Raw genomic sequence first — 14,483 nt, 5'->3', positions numbered from 1 at the left:
CATAATCATTATATTTTTTAAAATATTTAGTTTATGAAATAAATTTACAAAATATTTCATTTTTACGTCAACTAAAATATTTAAATACTTGAATATTTTACAAATAATTTATTTGAATTTTTCTTTGTTTATTATTTAATATAAATTATAAAATATATCATAAATTTTTATATCACTTGTAGATATTCTAAATTATAAAAATTTTCTAATGAATTCAAATCAAAATTTGCTGATAGATTCAAAAATAATCCGTGATTTTTTAAATTATTGTTGTAATGTAAATTAATTTTCTAAATTTTATTTTTTAATCCTGAAATTAATAGACAATTAAAAATTTTCGAATTTTTTTTATCAACATCAGTTTAAAGTAGAAAATTTCAAAAACCATGAGTGTGAATGTGGCAGACATACGAATTTTTAAATTCCACATAAAAAATTAAACAATAAAATTTAAAAAATGCATGTACTAATAAATTTTGAATTGTCTCATGTGCATTTTTTATTTTTATTTTCTAAACATTCAAATTTATTATTTCAAAATTTTCAAACTTCTCAGATGACCGCTAACTTTACTATCATAAAAAAACCATAAGCGCAATTTTTTTTATCATTTATCATTTTGCAAAAGATACAAAAATTAGACGTCTTACTTCAGTATCATTATTTATTTTGTTACAAATAAATTGTAGTAATTTACTAAATAATTAGACAAGATTTGAATTATTTCTTACAAATACAGGATATAAAACTAAAAATTTTAATATATAATTATTTTATATATAAATAATAAAAATAAAATTTAAATTATTCAGGTAACAGCCAGAAGCTTCTCGGCCTTTTAATCTAGAAAATTCTGGTATATTCATACCCCCTCTCTGCTGGAAGTTGCTGTGTATATAAAACCGGTGAGTTCCGTCTACGCCATCAGTCTGAAAACAAAAAATCAATACGCAACTTACGCGCATTAGCGAAATAATCGCACGTTTTACGTGTTACTATAAATAAATAAATAAACAATCAAATAAACAAGTGATAATAATTATATTTTATCTACTTATCAGGTGTCAAGTGATAATTAAAAACTAAACATGTCATTACTACCATCATTATTCTCTCACTGGTGGGAAGATCTCGAACGTCCTCATCGTTTGTTGGACCAACATTTTGGTACAGCTCTCAGCCCACAAGATTTGCTTCCATTTCGTGATGATGAACCCAGTCTGCTTGTAATTCGTCCACCGAAACGTCACCACCATTACCATCACCCATACGAGAAGTCAATCGCTCGTAGATCCGGCACTGGATCATCAGTTTTGCAAGCTGACAAAAATAAATTTCAAGTAAATTTGGACGTCCAGCAGTTTGCACCAGATGAAATATCTGTCAAAGTATCAGGGCGCAATGTCATCGTCGAGGGCAAACATGAAGAAAAGCAGGACGAACATGGCTGGATCTCACGTCAGTTCTCTCGTAAATATTTGGTACCAGAGCAGTGTGACCTCGAGCAACTTCAGTCAAATTTGTCCTCTGATGGAGTCCTGAGTATCATCGCTCCCCGCAAAAAAGCTCTGGAAGACAAAAATGAAAGAGTTATTCCGATCACACAAACTGGACAACCAGCCATCACATCAACGGAAACCAAGTCACCTGAACCCTCAGGATCAAAGGATACTTCAAGTCCTCAAAAGACTCCAGTTACTCGTGCTCAAGACAAAGCATCAAAGACTGTCAAAGCTGCTTAAAAATAATAAGTTAAATATTTTCATTTTTCATTCATACTCTAGTTTATTATCATTAATTACATTATTTTAAGTTTATTTTTTACAATTACAAATGTAATTACATTTATAAGTACAAAGTTTCACTTGTATTTAAATATAATTAATCAAATTAATTATAAAAAAATATGTATCAGTAAGTAGGTCTATCGTTTTTTTATATTTAATATAAAAATTCTTGTAAAGAAAAAAAAGTTTATAATAAAACATGTGTGTAAACAATTCATTGTTTTTATTTTATTTAATTTTAGTTCTATTGTATATTAGGCTGTATATCAAGTTATTTTAAGAGAAAGTGATTTATTTGATCCAAAAAATTGTCTATAAAAATAAAATGATACTGATGTTAGCCGATGTCTCATAATTTTTGGATTTTTTTTCAAAATGATAAAAAAAGAAAATAAATAAGTAAATTAATGAGGGTTTATTTTATGAGTGAATGTAGCAGACATCAGATAAATTTAAAATTACAAATAAATAGAGAAAATAATTAAAAAAATAATATTTACAAAAAATGCGCTTATTAATTTTTTAATTTTTTAAATGCGCATTTTTTCAAAATTTTGTTTTATTAATTAACTACTCTATTTATTAATAATTTTAAATTTGTCTAATGTCTAGTACATTCACACTCATGTTTATTTTTAATCACGATCCTGAAGTTAGCAGACAATTAACAACTCGAATTTTTTTTTCATCATTTGAATTCAAAATAAAAAAAGAACTAAAAATATGCACATGTAGAAAATTAAAAAAACTATAAGTGCAATTTTTCAAAATATTTTTTTATTCAAATTTATCACTTATAAAAAATTGAAAAATTATTAGACGTCGGCTAAATTCAGAATCATTAAAGTTATCAGACAATTAAAAATTTTTGGATTTTTTTTTGAACAATTAAATTTGAAGAAAAAAAAAACTAGAAATATGCACATGTAGAAAATTTACAAGACAAGTGCATTTTTTAAAAATATTTTTTTTTTTATAATCTATCGTTTTTTAAAAAATCCAAAAGTTATTAGACGTCGGCTAACTTCAGAATCATTTCAAATCCAGGTTTAAATTAATGAGTATGAATGTAGCAGACGAGATATTTTATAAATTTTGAATAAATAAATAATGAAATTTAAAAAATGCGCGTACTGATTTTTCATTTATCTAAATACGCATTTTCTTATTTTTATTCTGCTTACGTTTTATTAATTCATAAAATTAAAAAAAATTCCCACTTTAGTTACATTCACATGAGTGTGAATGCAGCAGACATCAAACAAATTTTAAATTATAAATAAATAGAGTAAATAATAAAAAAAAAATATTTACGAAAAATGCAATTATTAATTTTTTAATTTTTTAAATGCGCATTTTTTCAAAATTTTATTTCATTAATTATTTACTCGATTTATTAATAATTTTTAATTTGTCTGACGTCTGCTACATTCACACTCATACATTTACACTCATTCGTTAATATTGCCAGTATATATATTAATAATATATAGATATACCAGCGATAATAATTAAAACCGGGTTTTAAAAACTGGCCCTTATAGTTTTTTAAATTTTCTACATGCGCACATTTTTATTCTCTTTTTCTTGTAAACGATTTGTTTAAAAAAAAATTCAAAATTTCTTGATTGTCTGTGACTTCAGGATCATAGAATAATTAAAGAAAATTGATTATAATTCTTGATTAGTTATATCCACTTGTTTTTATCTGTTGACAACAAAGTTGTTTCTGAGTCATACATGCTCATTAAATTATAATAACAATAGAAAAATGAGCGGAAGATTACAAAAATCCATGATATCATCAAAGAGGAGTTTTTCCAACAGCTGTTTAGTGTCAGTCCAGATGTGACAGCGAGTACTGTCAAAAAAAACAACTATTTTAGTTAATTGTATACAATAATTAGTGTTATTGTAAATAACAACTACCAAAAAATGATATCAATAAAATAACACATATTTTATTATCTATAAATTTATATTTTTATAAATTGTTGAAGCTGTCATTGCAATATTTTCTAACCTGTCAGTTGTTAGGTTATTTTAATCATCACAAACTATCCCAGTGACTAAATTAAGGATAAATTTTAAATTTATATAAATATATAGATATATATATTGATAATTGTAATTATAGTTAATATAATAATGGATAATCAAAGTACAAATTCAGTAGAACATGATTACACGGAGATAGTTCAGAGGCTGTCAAAAAAACAAAAATGGGCATATGGAGTCGGGCATGTATTGAATGACATTTGTGCATCATTGTGGTTTACATATTTAATTGTATTTTTTCACTTTGTATTGGGGTTCAATCCTGTGTTATCAGGAACTGTTTTACTAATTGGTCAAGTAGCTGATGCTGTTTCTACGCCATTTATTGGATTGCAATCAGATAAAAATGATGACTTCTGGTTGTGTAGATATGGAAGGCGGAAAACTTGGCATTTAATAGGTATGATTTATTTAATTAAACTCATTAATTAATTTATGAGTGTGAATGTAGCCGTCATGAGACAATTCATTAATTTTAAATAATTAAAAGTAATGAAATTTAAAAAATGCGCGCACAGATTTTTCATTGATCTAAATATGAATTTAAAAATTTTTATTCTACTGACTATTCAAAAATTTAAAAATTCCCACTTGTCAGGTACATTCACACTCATGTAAATGTAGCAGATATGAAGCAGTTTACAAATTTTAAATAAACAAATAAAAATAATGAAATTTAAAAAAATGCGCGCAGATTTGTCATTGATCTAAATATGAATTTTTAAACTTTGATTCTACTGACAATTAAAAAATTTAAAAATTCCCACTTGTCAGGTACATTCACACTCATGTAAATGTACCAGATATGAAACAGTTTACAAATTTCAAATAAATAAATTAAAATAATGAAATTTTTAAAAATGCGCGCAGATTTTTCATTGATCTGAAAATGAATTTTTAAATTTTTATTCTACTGACTATTTATTCAAAAATTTATAAATTCCCACTTGTTGGATACATTCACACTAGTGTATGAGCTCATATTAATTCATGTATTTTTTCCAGGTACAATATGTGTCATGTTTAGTTTTCCTTTTATATTTTCTCGTTGTATAAATTGTTACAATGCCGAGCATTGGGCTCAAATAGTTTACTATTCGTCATTTATAATAATATTTCAATTTGGTTGGGCCGCTGTACAAATATCACACTTGTCTATGATACCTGATCTCACACCAACTGAACACGAAAGAACGGAGCTCACTGCAATTAGGTAGCATTGTAAACAAATTAATTTTAATTAATTATTCAAATTAATATTCTATTGTATTATTCATTGCATGAATGTCCGATTAATTTATTCGCGCATTAATTTTTATCATTGAATGATAAATTTATAATTACTTTTTTTTTTAGATATACATTTACAGTTTTTTCAAATGTTTTTGTGTACGGAATAACCTGGGCAGTATTGCACGTGACTAGTGATGATTTAAATAATCAAATAGGTCCAAAAGATGTTTACAAATTTCAACATATTGTTTTAATTGGCATGGCAGTTGGTATCGTAGCGTCAATTACTTTTCATTTAATTATTCAAGAAACTCCGCACGATTCTACTGGTAATTAATTAATTAATTTTTTACTTTCAATCTCATATTTTAAGTATGAGTTATTTTAAAATTCAAATTAAATTATTGCCCAAATTTTGAGAAATATTTTATTTACTGCAGGTCCTATAAGAAGAAATTTACGACCGGCTTCGTCATTTTTGAGAGACGTTAAGTTCTATCAAGTAGCTGTCGTGTACATGGCAACTAGGTTGTTTGTAAATATATCACAAATTTATGTACCTCTGTATTTACACGATACGTTAAAAATGCCAGCGACATCTTTAGCAATAATCCCGCTGATAATGTACCTCAGCAGCTTCAAAGTTTCCTTGATAATTGAAAGAATAAATACCAAATTAGGTAGAAAAATTTCTTATGCCCTTGGAGTATCGCTGGGAATATCAGCCTGTGTGTGGATATGGTTTGGCGAAGGGACGAATTTTACTAAATTGTATATATATCCAGTTTCTTTATTACTCGGTAAGCTATTTAACAAATTAATTTTATTTATATTTATCAGCAGATAAATTTATGAATTCGTATATTACACACCTAGGGCAGTAAAGTAAGAAATGTCTCAGATTACATGTAATGTGTTCGTTGAGGTGAAGCCGAGTTGTCGATCAACAAACATGTGATTTGAGGCTTTCTTATTGACTGCCCAAGGAGTGTATGATATTTTTCCGCCCGGAGGGAAGAAATTAGTATATTATAAACCTAGGGAGGAAAGTAGAACATTACAACCGGGTGTGTAATTTCCTACCCAAGTACATTGGGGTATCCTACGTTCCTCCGTGGTGAGTATACTATTTTTCACAAGATCTGCACCTGAAAGTTTAAATTCTTGCCTCTGTTTATGGGAAGGATGGCGCATATGTTAATTTTTATCATTTGTTTTCTCATAAAAGAAAAGTACAAGTTTCTTCCCTCTAAACAGGGCAGGGATTTAAACTTTCAGATACAGATCTGGTGAAAAATCGTATACACACCACAGAGATCCAGAGATTTCCTCCCATGGTGTGTAATATACTAGGGCATGCTTAGAAATTCACCATGGAAGAGAAAGATGCAACTTCTGCGTCCACAAATATTATCTGGTTGAATCAGAGGGACAATTCGAATACCATAATGCGTTCATAAACTCTGCGGAGAAGGTGCCTCAATAGCACAGTTTGCTTAGCAAAAATTTCATTGAATTTTTCGTCAAATGTCCGTCAACTTTGAGCTTTTCCGTTTTTGATGACAATTTGTATACAACTTGCTATACAATTTGACGTAAGTTTACTACCCGAATTATAATGCAAATTCACTTAAAAAGTTGCCCACAAATTGTCGTCAAAAACGGAAAAGCCCGAAGTTGACGGACATTTGACGAAAAATTCAAGGAAATTTTTATTAAGGTTTTGTTCTAGTAAAAAAATTTACTTCTAAATTGAGGAAAAATAAATCGTAAATTTTTCTTTACAACTTTTACTGTCAAATTATCAGCAAATTTCAGAAATTTCAATTGTCAATTTCAAGCTAAAGTGGCTATTAGGGTAAACGCAGTATCAGATATTATTTTGTTTCTTTGGTTTTAATTAAACCCCGTGACTTTCCACTTACTAATCATCTGGATAAATTTTTATCAATCTCCAGAGTTTTTCTGAACACGTTCTACTGTTTCTTCCCAAGGAACGAAACGTCTTTCTGCCCGCTGACAGAAGACGTTTGCAATTTACGCGTTTGCTAATATTTTTTCGCGGCATTGGACTGAATTCGCTGGTTCCGACTGGCCGTAGAGACACTGAAATCTTACATTAAATAAATATATATTAATATACATAGGGGCAAGTGGATCTATGATGCTAGTAACTAGTCTCGGAGTAACTGCAGATTTAATTGGCCCAAATACAGAAAGCGGAGCTTTTGTTTATGGCGCTATGAGTTTTACTGACAAACTCAGCAATGGAATTGTTGTCATGGCAATACAGTACACGTAAGTCTGCTATTCAACATTAAAACTTTATCAACAATCATCAATAGGAAATTAAAAATGAGTTTAATTTAGTAAGTATCCCTAATTAATTAATTAAATAAAAATTTTAATCGCAGACTTCATAAGATCAATTGCCCTAATTATTATCGGGATGTACTGAGTTTTGTTTGCGGAGGAGCTGCAACTGTTGGCCTTCTAATGTTAATATCTATAAGACCTCTGATAAATCAAATTGAAGGTAAAATTAAGATCGAATAATTTATTAACTTGAATGTCTTTGTTACCAAAAAAATTTATTTTTACAAAATTATTACTTAAACTCGATAAAAATAATTAGTATGTAATATTTAATTATTAGTCGCTTTATTTTTTATTTTATAATGAACACGTAATTTAATTACGTAGTTATTAAATCAAATTAATAAGGACATTCACTTAAAAAAAAAGTAGAAATTAATCTGGATGGTGCTGCGACTATTAAACCGAAGACAGTGCAACCGAACCGTTCCGTCACTCGTTATCCGAAGACATTAAATCCGCGACAAAATATCCTCAACAAAATATCCGAAGAAATTTTATCCGATAGACAAAATATCCCCGGACTAAATACTCGATAGACAAAACATCCCCGACAAAATATCTTATAATATAAATAGTACGGTACCGTTTTATCAGAAATGTTTAATATATTTTCACATAAAATTTGAGTGTGAGATATTAAAAATAGATCAACACATATGCTTGAAATCGTACGGTGCCCTTTTTTCACAGATTTAGGGTGGGTATTATTTTGGAAATAGGTCAACACATATGTTTGGAATGGTACAGTACCCGTTTATCGAAAACCATTAATTATTTTTTCACTGAAAATATATTTTTCTGAATAAGATTTATCAACAGGATATTTTGTCACGGACTTTTTGTTTCTTGAATATTTAGTCCAAGGATATTTTGTCTATCGGATAAAATGTCTTCGGATTTCATGTCGCGGTTTTTACGTCGCGGATCTATTGTCCACGGATTACGATTCGTGTCACCCAACCGAACGGCAGTTCAACCTAACGACATTTCAACCGACAAAAAATTCTTGATAAGAGGGCACCTAAATAAGCGGGCCCAGGTTATTTTCAGTTGAAATGTCGCAGTTGAACTGTCTTCGGTTTAATTGTTACAGAACTATCTGGATCATATATAAAAATAATAAATATTTATTTAGATGGAAGAGAATACCGTACTATCGAATCAGACGATACATTTGAACCCAGAGAAGTAAACTCGAGGATAACCAGTGAAAATGAATAAATATGAATCTTAATAAAACCCGTACTTATTTTATTATTTTAAAAACTAAATTATTGTATTAAATGAATTGATATTATTTATAAAAATAAAATAAAATTGTTAATTATTTTATTATAAATGAGGTATCTTATTAACGTGTAATTAATAACGAGATAAGAAAAAAAGGTATAAAAAAATATAAAAATGATAGTCAAAGTATGAGAGAATGGCGTGATAGTGACGGTGCCTGTCTCTCATAAGTACGGATGACTTTCTGCACGCTATTCTCCACTGGTACCAGTCTCTGGTTACGTCCCATTGTACTAAAGTTCAATTTACTTGGTTGGTTGACTTAGCTTACAAGCCCTCCCAAGTGCTGTTTAAAGATTTAAGATTTAACCGTGTGGTTGTTCGTCCAACTCCTGTATATTACCATCATAATCGATTCAACTACCAGCCGAGCTTATATGTAATCCCCGTCAAAGCAACGTAGATGCCATAATGCTAACGGAATGCTACCGACCAACAACTATTCTCGACGATGTCGAACTGGCACATCCTCATTAGCTATTCAAAGTCCTGGGAGTTATTTATCACGACCTAAATTGCCATTTAAATCTTATTACTCAAAACCAAAAAGTAATTATTATTTTAATCATATTGAAAATGCACCTTTTGGAAGACCTAAACGTTTTAAACTAAAGTAAGTTATTATTATTATTATTAATTATAATTATTAATATAAATATTAATTTTTTTTTCACAGGAAATTAAATTATTTACAAAAAATGGATGTTAATAAAAAAAAAATACCTGATTATACAGAGACAGCTTACAGAGAAGCAGTATCACGTTTGAAATATTTACTAGCAGAGTCTTATACTCCAAGAGGATCTGGGTAATATTTTTTTTTTAATATGAAATATATAATTTGGTTGATAATTATAATTGTAATAAATTTATTTCAGTAAAATAATACGAGAAAAAAATATTTATAGACGAAGTAATACGAAGTTACATGAGTCAGCGGATGATACTGATGACAGAAGTGTAGTGAGTGATTGTTCAAAAGGTTTTCCAGGTAATTTGTCATCGAGAACTAATACAGGACTGGTGTCAGACAAACGTCTGCCAATTACTTCGGTATTGAGCGGCGATAATTCCCAAATGACACCCAAAGAAATGTCAACATTTATCATACGTCAGGAAGAATATATTGAGCAGTTGGAATCAGAGTCTCAGTACTGCAAAGAAGAGTTAAAAAATTTGCTCGGTAAAATCCGTGATGTTGTAGCGGAGAACGAGGCTCTGCATGATAAAAATAAGACGGTGTTGCTTAAATCATTTTTAAATGAATACGACAGTCAGGATGAAAATAAAAGAGACAAGTCGGTGGATGTTGATCACATCCAGTCTAGTCCAGGTAAAAAAATAAAATTGCATCAATTAATTGAGGGCCCGAGTATAATGTACGAGTCGCGAATCAGCGAACTGGAGGCGCAGTTGACTCAAGCAAGAATAGAACTGAAAAAAGCTCTGGAAGAAAGTCAGTCTGGTGGTAAAAAATTAACGGATGCTTCTGATACTAGTCCAGAGACTGTCCATCAGTTGGATCAGGTGATGAAAGAAAAACGGGAATTGTCTGTCAAGCTGGAGGAGACTCTGAGAAATTTACAAGTCGCGCGTGATCGGGAAGCTGAGGCAACGTTGAAAGCTAAACGTGCTGTGGATTCTATTCAGCAAACGGAGTTTGAAAAATGTCAAGCAGAGTCTGAAATCCGTCGGCTGAAAGATGAACTAGAGAGACAACGGGATAAAATTCGGGAGGCGACACAAGAAACGACTCGACGGCTTGCAGATGAGAGACATCAAGTAGAAAGACGTTATGGTCAACAAGTTGAGCAGCTTTCAGCTGACGTCGCGACTCACTGGGACGCTGCCTCCAAGTCTCAATTGGAGATTGAGAAACAGCGGAGAGAAATTTTGGATTTGAAGAGAGAACTGGCTCAGAAGCAAGCGCTAATTGATGACCTCAAGAAGGAATTACACAATAAAATTTGTAAATTTTATTTAATATTTTTTTAAAACTTTAATTATTGATATTTATTAATTTACTTATTTATTGTAATTATTTTTTTTAGCAAATTTACAAAGTGATTTAAATCAAATGGCAGCTGAGAAAGACGCAGTCGAGCAAGAAGTCGCAACAGCAAAATTATCAGCAGAAAGAAGTGAAAGACACGCCAAGCAGGAGCAAAGTCGTTGGCAAGCAGAAATAAATTCTTATAAGCAAAGATTGGAACGCGCTGACGCTGATATTGTTCATTGTCGACGTGAAAATTTACGATTATCTGAACAAATCGCTTCGTTAGAAAAAGAAGTAAAATATTTATAATAAATATTTCCATTTTTTTTTATTAATATTTTTTATAAAAAATTATTTATTTATTATTTTAGCTGAATATGGTAAAAATAATTCGCGCTGACAGCCAGACACCAGCAGCTACACCTCGGTTGGATAATGAAAAAGATTTGACATCAATGATAATGGACATGGAAACAAAACATGGTAAGATATTATTGTTGTCTGTGTGTGATCCTGAAGCTAGAAGACAATTAAAAATTTTCGGATTTTTTTATTCAATAAATTAATGACGAAAAAAAAAAAACTAAAAATATGCACATGTAGAAAATTAAAAAAGCTGTAGGTGCAATTTTTTGAATTTTTTTTTTATGATTTATCGTTTCTCAAAAAAATCCAAAAGTTATTAGACGTCGGCTAACTTGAGTATCATTGCCTGTGTTGGGTATATTGTCTGTAGATTGTGATAATAAAATAAAATAATTATTAATTATTAAAAAATACCGGCGTAATGAATTAGTATGACGTCTGTGTTGTAAAATAAAAATAAATAAGGATTAGTTGAACAAAATTTGTGTGGGAAATCGGCATTATGCCACGCATGGGTAGTAAGAAAAAAAAATATTAGTCAATTTGTTACTTAAATTGACTAATATAATTCAATTTATTGAATAACTTGGAAATTCTCTAGCTACCACAGTTGCTGGTCTTGAAGATGCTCTCAGCAATCAGGCTATGCTCGTCTCACAACTGTCTGCCGAATGCCAATCTCTCACACAGCGTTTGGATGCTAACAATCTCACGCACAAGTATTATTTTGACTATAATTTAAAAAACAATAAATAATTTTTAAAATCCCTTGTATAAATAATTCTTTCAAAAAATTTTGACATGTGGAACTTCTGATCTCGAGACAGATTATAACTTTTAGTGGAACTTTTTTAATTTTTTTAAAACATATTTTTAATGAATTTTACCCTTGTTCTGAAAAAGTTCAAAAACCTCAAATTTTAAAGTTTTTATGAATTTTTTTTTATTCTTACGGGACTGTTGGTTTCCAATGGGAACTTTTTCGGAACAAGGGTAAAATGTATCAAAAATACGTTTTAAAAACGTCCGTTTTTTACTCAAAATTCGCTGACATCAAGTCCGAGATAAACTTTTTCATTTTTACTCTAAAAAAAAATTTAAAAAAAATTTCCACCCGCAGTTCTGATCTGTCACAAGTTTAAAAGTTCCACATGTCGAATTTTTTTGGAATTAATTTTTTTTCCACGGAATACCGCGAATATTTAGGCGGGAGTTGTTTTTTTTTTTTTTACTTAATATTAATTAGTAAATTATCGTAAAATTATGTTGCAATAAAATGCATGAGGCTGTTCTGTGTTGACAGAGGAAGCGGTTGACATGGATGATGGACCATTAACTTTGACAACTTCGCCTTCAAAAAAGAAACGCACTGTAAAGGTTGACTTGAAACTTAAAATAAATCCGAAAAAGAAGTCCGTTGTTCTCAAGTCATAAGTACCTCTATCAGCACAGTAATAGTTGTAATTACTTATATACATATATATATAATAAGTGTCATAAAACTAATACATCAATAAAAAATAAAAAATTAATTTTTTAAATTACTAGGGAAGAAATTGTCAACTTACAGGAAAAAATAAACGACTTGACGAATAAAATAAAAGAATCATTTGAAAATAAAAAAGGTTATTAATTTAATTAATATTTAAATTTAATTACTATTACTACAAATATTTATAGTAAATAGTTTTACAGGACAATCAGTGTCGGAAATTCCCCTGGAGCCACAAAAAAATTCCATTGCAAATGAAAATATTAATCCGAACACAAACCCCGAGTATGATGTCGATCAAAATAATTATCAACAATCCTACAGTGCAGAAAATAAAAATACCGAGGCGGAAGTACCGCAGTATGGAGTACAAGACAATCAAAATTACCAAGACTACACAGCACACGATCCTAATTATCATGGTGATTATACAGCTGAAGATTATCAGCAGTACGAGCAGTATGACCCCTCACTTTATCCCGAGTCAAACCAGGGTCTAAATAATCAAGTTGATCAACAGCAGTATGAAAATTATCCTACAAATAATTACGATAATCAACAACAACTTCCGCTTGAACAAAATAATGATAATGTTTCTTAACAATCGTAGATAACTTAAAATAATATATCATACTTATTTTAATTAATCACTTAATTATAAATTATCGTAACAAAAAATGATATTTATGTATTTAATTTAAAATCATGTTCAGAGCAACTTAATAAAATGATAAATTCCTAGGGTGGACAGTAAATTAAAATTTATAGTTTAATTTTTACCGTAAATTTTACGTTCTGTCCCTTTATTGGGACTTCAGCAACTTGATCACAAACTTGTCTACTAAATGATTTTGAGTCATCATCTTATTGATATAATTAGAATTTTAACCCTGCGCCTGATTACTGGGTCTGGAGGAACAATTTTTTTAAAAATTCCTTTTTTTTATTTTTGTTAACAATTTTAAACTTTTGACTTTGGCAACTTCTGGGCCATGTATCAGACACTTCAAGAATCCGGAATTTTTTTAAGATTTTTTGAAAGCCTAGAAACTGAAAACTTGACTGCTTGAAGACCCAGTGCACAGATCGTGTCTCGAAAAATATATTTACATATGCAGGGTTTATATTTTTAATTACAATAAATAAATGACAATTTAATAGAATAAAAATAAACTACAATACATATACTTTTAATTACTATACACTAATTGAGAGTCTATATATTTAGTGTCACATGAATTGTAGTTTATCTTTATTCTATCAAATTGTTAATTATTTATTGTAATTAAAAATATTAAAATGGTAATTATTATATCATTAAATATGATAACGTCTCAAAAATATTTAGCAGACGATAGTTATATGACCAAGTCCCAATAAAGGGACGAAACGTCAAATTTCCGGTAAAAATTAATGAGTGTCTAGCAGACGAGACAATTTATAAATTTTGAATAAAAAAATAAAAATAATGAAATTTAAAAAAAGGCGCGCAGATTTTTCAAATATTTAAATACGCATTTTTTAATTTTTACTCTACACTTTATTTATTTATTATAAAATTTAAAAACTGACACTTGTCAGTTAAATTTAAACATCAAAATTAAATTATAAATTTGAATTTACTGTCCATCTCCCTGTGAATTTATCATATTAATAATAATAATAAAAAAAATAAATAAACATGTAGATGCTTGATTATTAGACGAGTGTAATGGTAGAAAATGAAAAAATATATAATATGTTATCAGTAAACTTTATTTAAATACAAACTCTTTTCCCGCGTTAAATTTAAATTCACCGATAACCCGCGAAACTGTCCGATTGATTAAATTCAACGCGCATATGTGCTCTTATTTTATTTTATACTTATACGTAAGTAATA

At 29.3% G+C, this 14,483-nt stretch overlaps 3 protein-coding genes across 6 annotated transcripts; all 3 read left to right on the top strand.

The window, feature by feature from the left end:
* The first annotated feature begins 806 nt into the window (after positions 1-806).
* Positions 807-2,000, top strand: LOC130663572 (protein lethal(2)essential for life-like). The gene is made up of 2 exons (XM_057462866.1): positions 807-905; positions 1,062-2,000. The coding sequence occupies exon 2, from the start codon at positions 1,089-1,091 to the stop codon at positions 1,740-1,742; it is 654 nt and encodes a 217-aa protein (XP_057318849.1). The 5' UTR covers positions 807-905; positions 1,062-1,088; the 3' UTR covers positions 1,743-2,000.
* A 1,388-nt stretch (positions 2,001-3,388) lies between these two features.
* On the top strand, positions 3,389-8,750 carry LOC130663569 (major facilitator superfamily domain-containing protein 12-like). Its single transcript, XM_057462861.1, has 7 exons — positions 3,389-4,245; positions 4,851-5,058; positions 5,202-5,407; positions 5,519-5,878; positions 7,226-7,376; positions 7,493-7,614; positions 8,593-8,750. The coding sequence occupies exons 1-7, from the start codon at positions 3,936-3,938 to the stop codon at positions 8,676-8,678; spliced, it is 1,443 nt and encodes a 480-aa protein (XP_057318844.1). The 5' UTR covers positions 3,389-3,935; the 3' UTR covers positions 8,679-8,750.
* Positions 8,751-8,892: 142 nt separating this feature from the next.
* LOC130663567 (serologically defined colon cancer antigen 8 homolog) lies at positions 8,893-14,361 on the top strand. 4 transcript variants are annotated; one of them, XR_008989216.1, is made up of 8 exons: positions 8,893-9,360; positions 9,424-9,555; positions 9,626-10,716; positions 10,799-11,037; positions 11,115-11,226; positions 12,413-12,569; positions 12,658-12,734; positions 12,805-12,866. XR_008989216.1 is itself a non-coding variant. In XM_057462858.1 (8 exons), exons 1-8 carry the CDS (start codon positions 9,170-9,172, stop codon positions 13,200-13,202), a joined length of 2,358 nt encoding a protein of 785 aa, XP_057318841.1. In that variant the 5' UTR covers positions 8,893-9,169; the 3' UTR covers positions 13,203-14,361. The 4 variants fall into 4 exon arrangements, 3 of the variants coding, with proteins under 3 accessions (XP_057318841.1, XP_057318842.1, XP_057318843.1); XM_057462858.1 differs by lacking the exon at positions 12,413-12,569 and adding an exon at positions 11,711-11,828 and having other exon boundaries at positions 12,805-14,361; XM_057462859.1 differs by lacking the exon at positions 12,413-12,569 and adding an exon at positions 11,711-11,828 and having other exon boundaries at positions 12,797-14,361.
* Positions 14,362-14,483: the final 122 nt, after the last annotated feature.

This window comes from Microplitis mediator, chromosome 2, assembly GCF_029852145.1.
Source record: "Microplitis mediator isolate UGA2020A chromosome 2, iyMicMedi2.1, whole genome shotgun sequence".
NCBI lineage: Eukaryota > Metazoa > Arthropoda > Insecta > Hymenoptera > Braconidae > Microplitis > Microplitis mediator.
This window is presented reverse-complemented; position numbering and strand designations above follow the sequence as displayed.

Bases quoted from the DNA above. Each gene is read 5' to 3' on its own strand.
- LOC130663569 (XM_057462861.1), top strand. From the start codon at position 3,936: ATGGATAATCAAAGTACAAATTCAGTAGAACATGATTACACGGAGATA. The intron at 4,246-4,850 runs GTATGATTTATT...TATTTTTTCCAG, and splicing joins GAAAACTTGGCATTTAATAG to GTACAATATGTGTCATGTTT. The intron at 5,059-5,201 runs GTAGCATTGTAA...TTTTTTTTTTAG, and splicing joins ACGGAGCTCACTGCAATTAG to ATATACATTTACAGTTTTTT.
- LOC130663572 (XM_057462866.1), top strand. From the start codon at position 1,089: ATGTCATTACTACCATCATTATTCTCTCACTGGTGGGAAGATCTCGAA.
- LOC130663567 (XM_057462858.1), top strand. From the start codon at position 9,170: ATGCTACCGACCAACAACTATTCTCGACGATGTCGAACTGGCACATCC. The intron at 9,556-9,625 runs GTAATATTTTTT...AATTTATTTCAG, and splicing joins TATACTCCAAGAGGATCTGG to TAAAATAATACGAGAAAAAA. The intron at 11,829-12,657 runs GTATTATTTTGA...TTAAATTACTAG, and splicing joins GCTAACAATCTCACGCACAA to GGAAGAAATTGTCAACTTAC.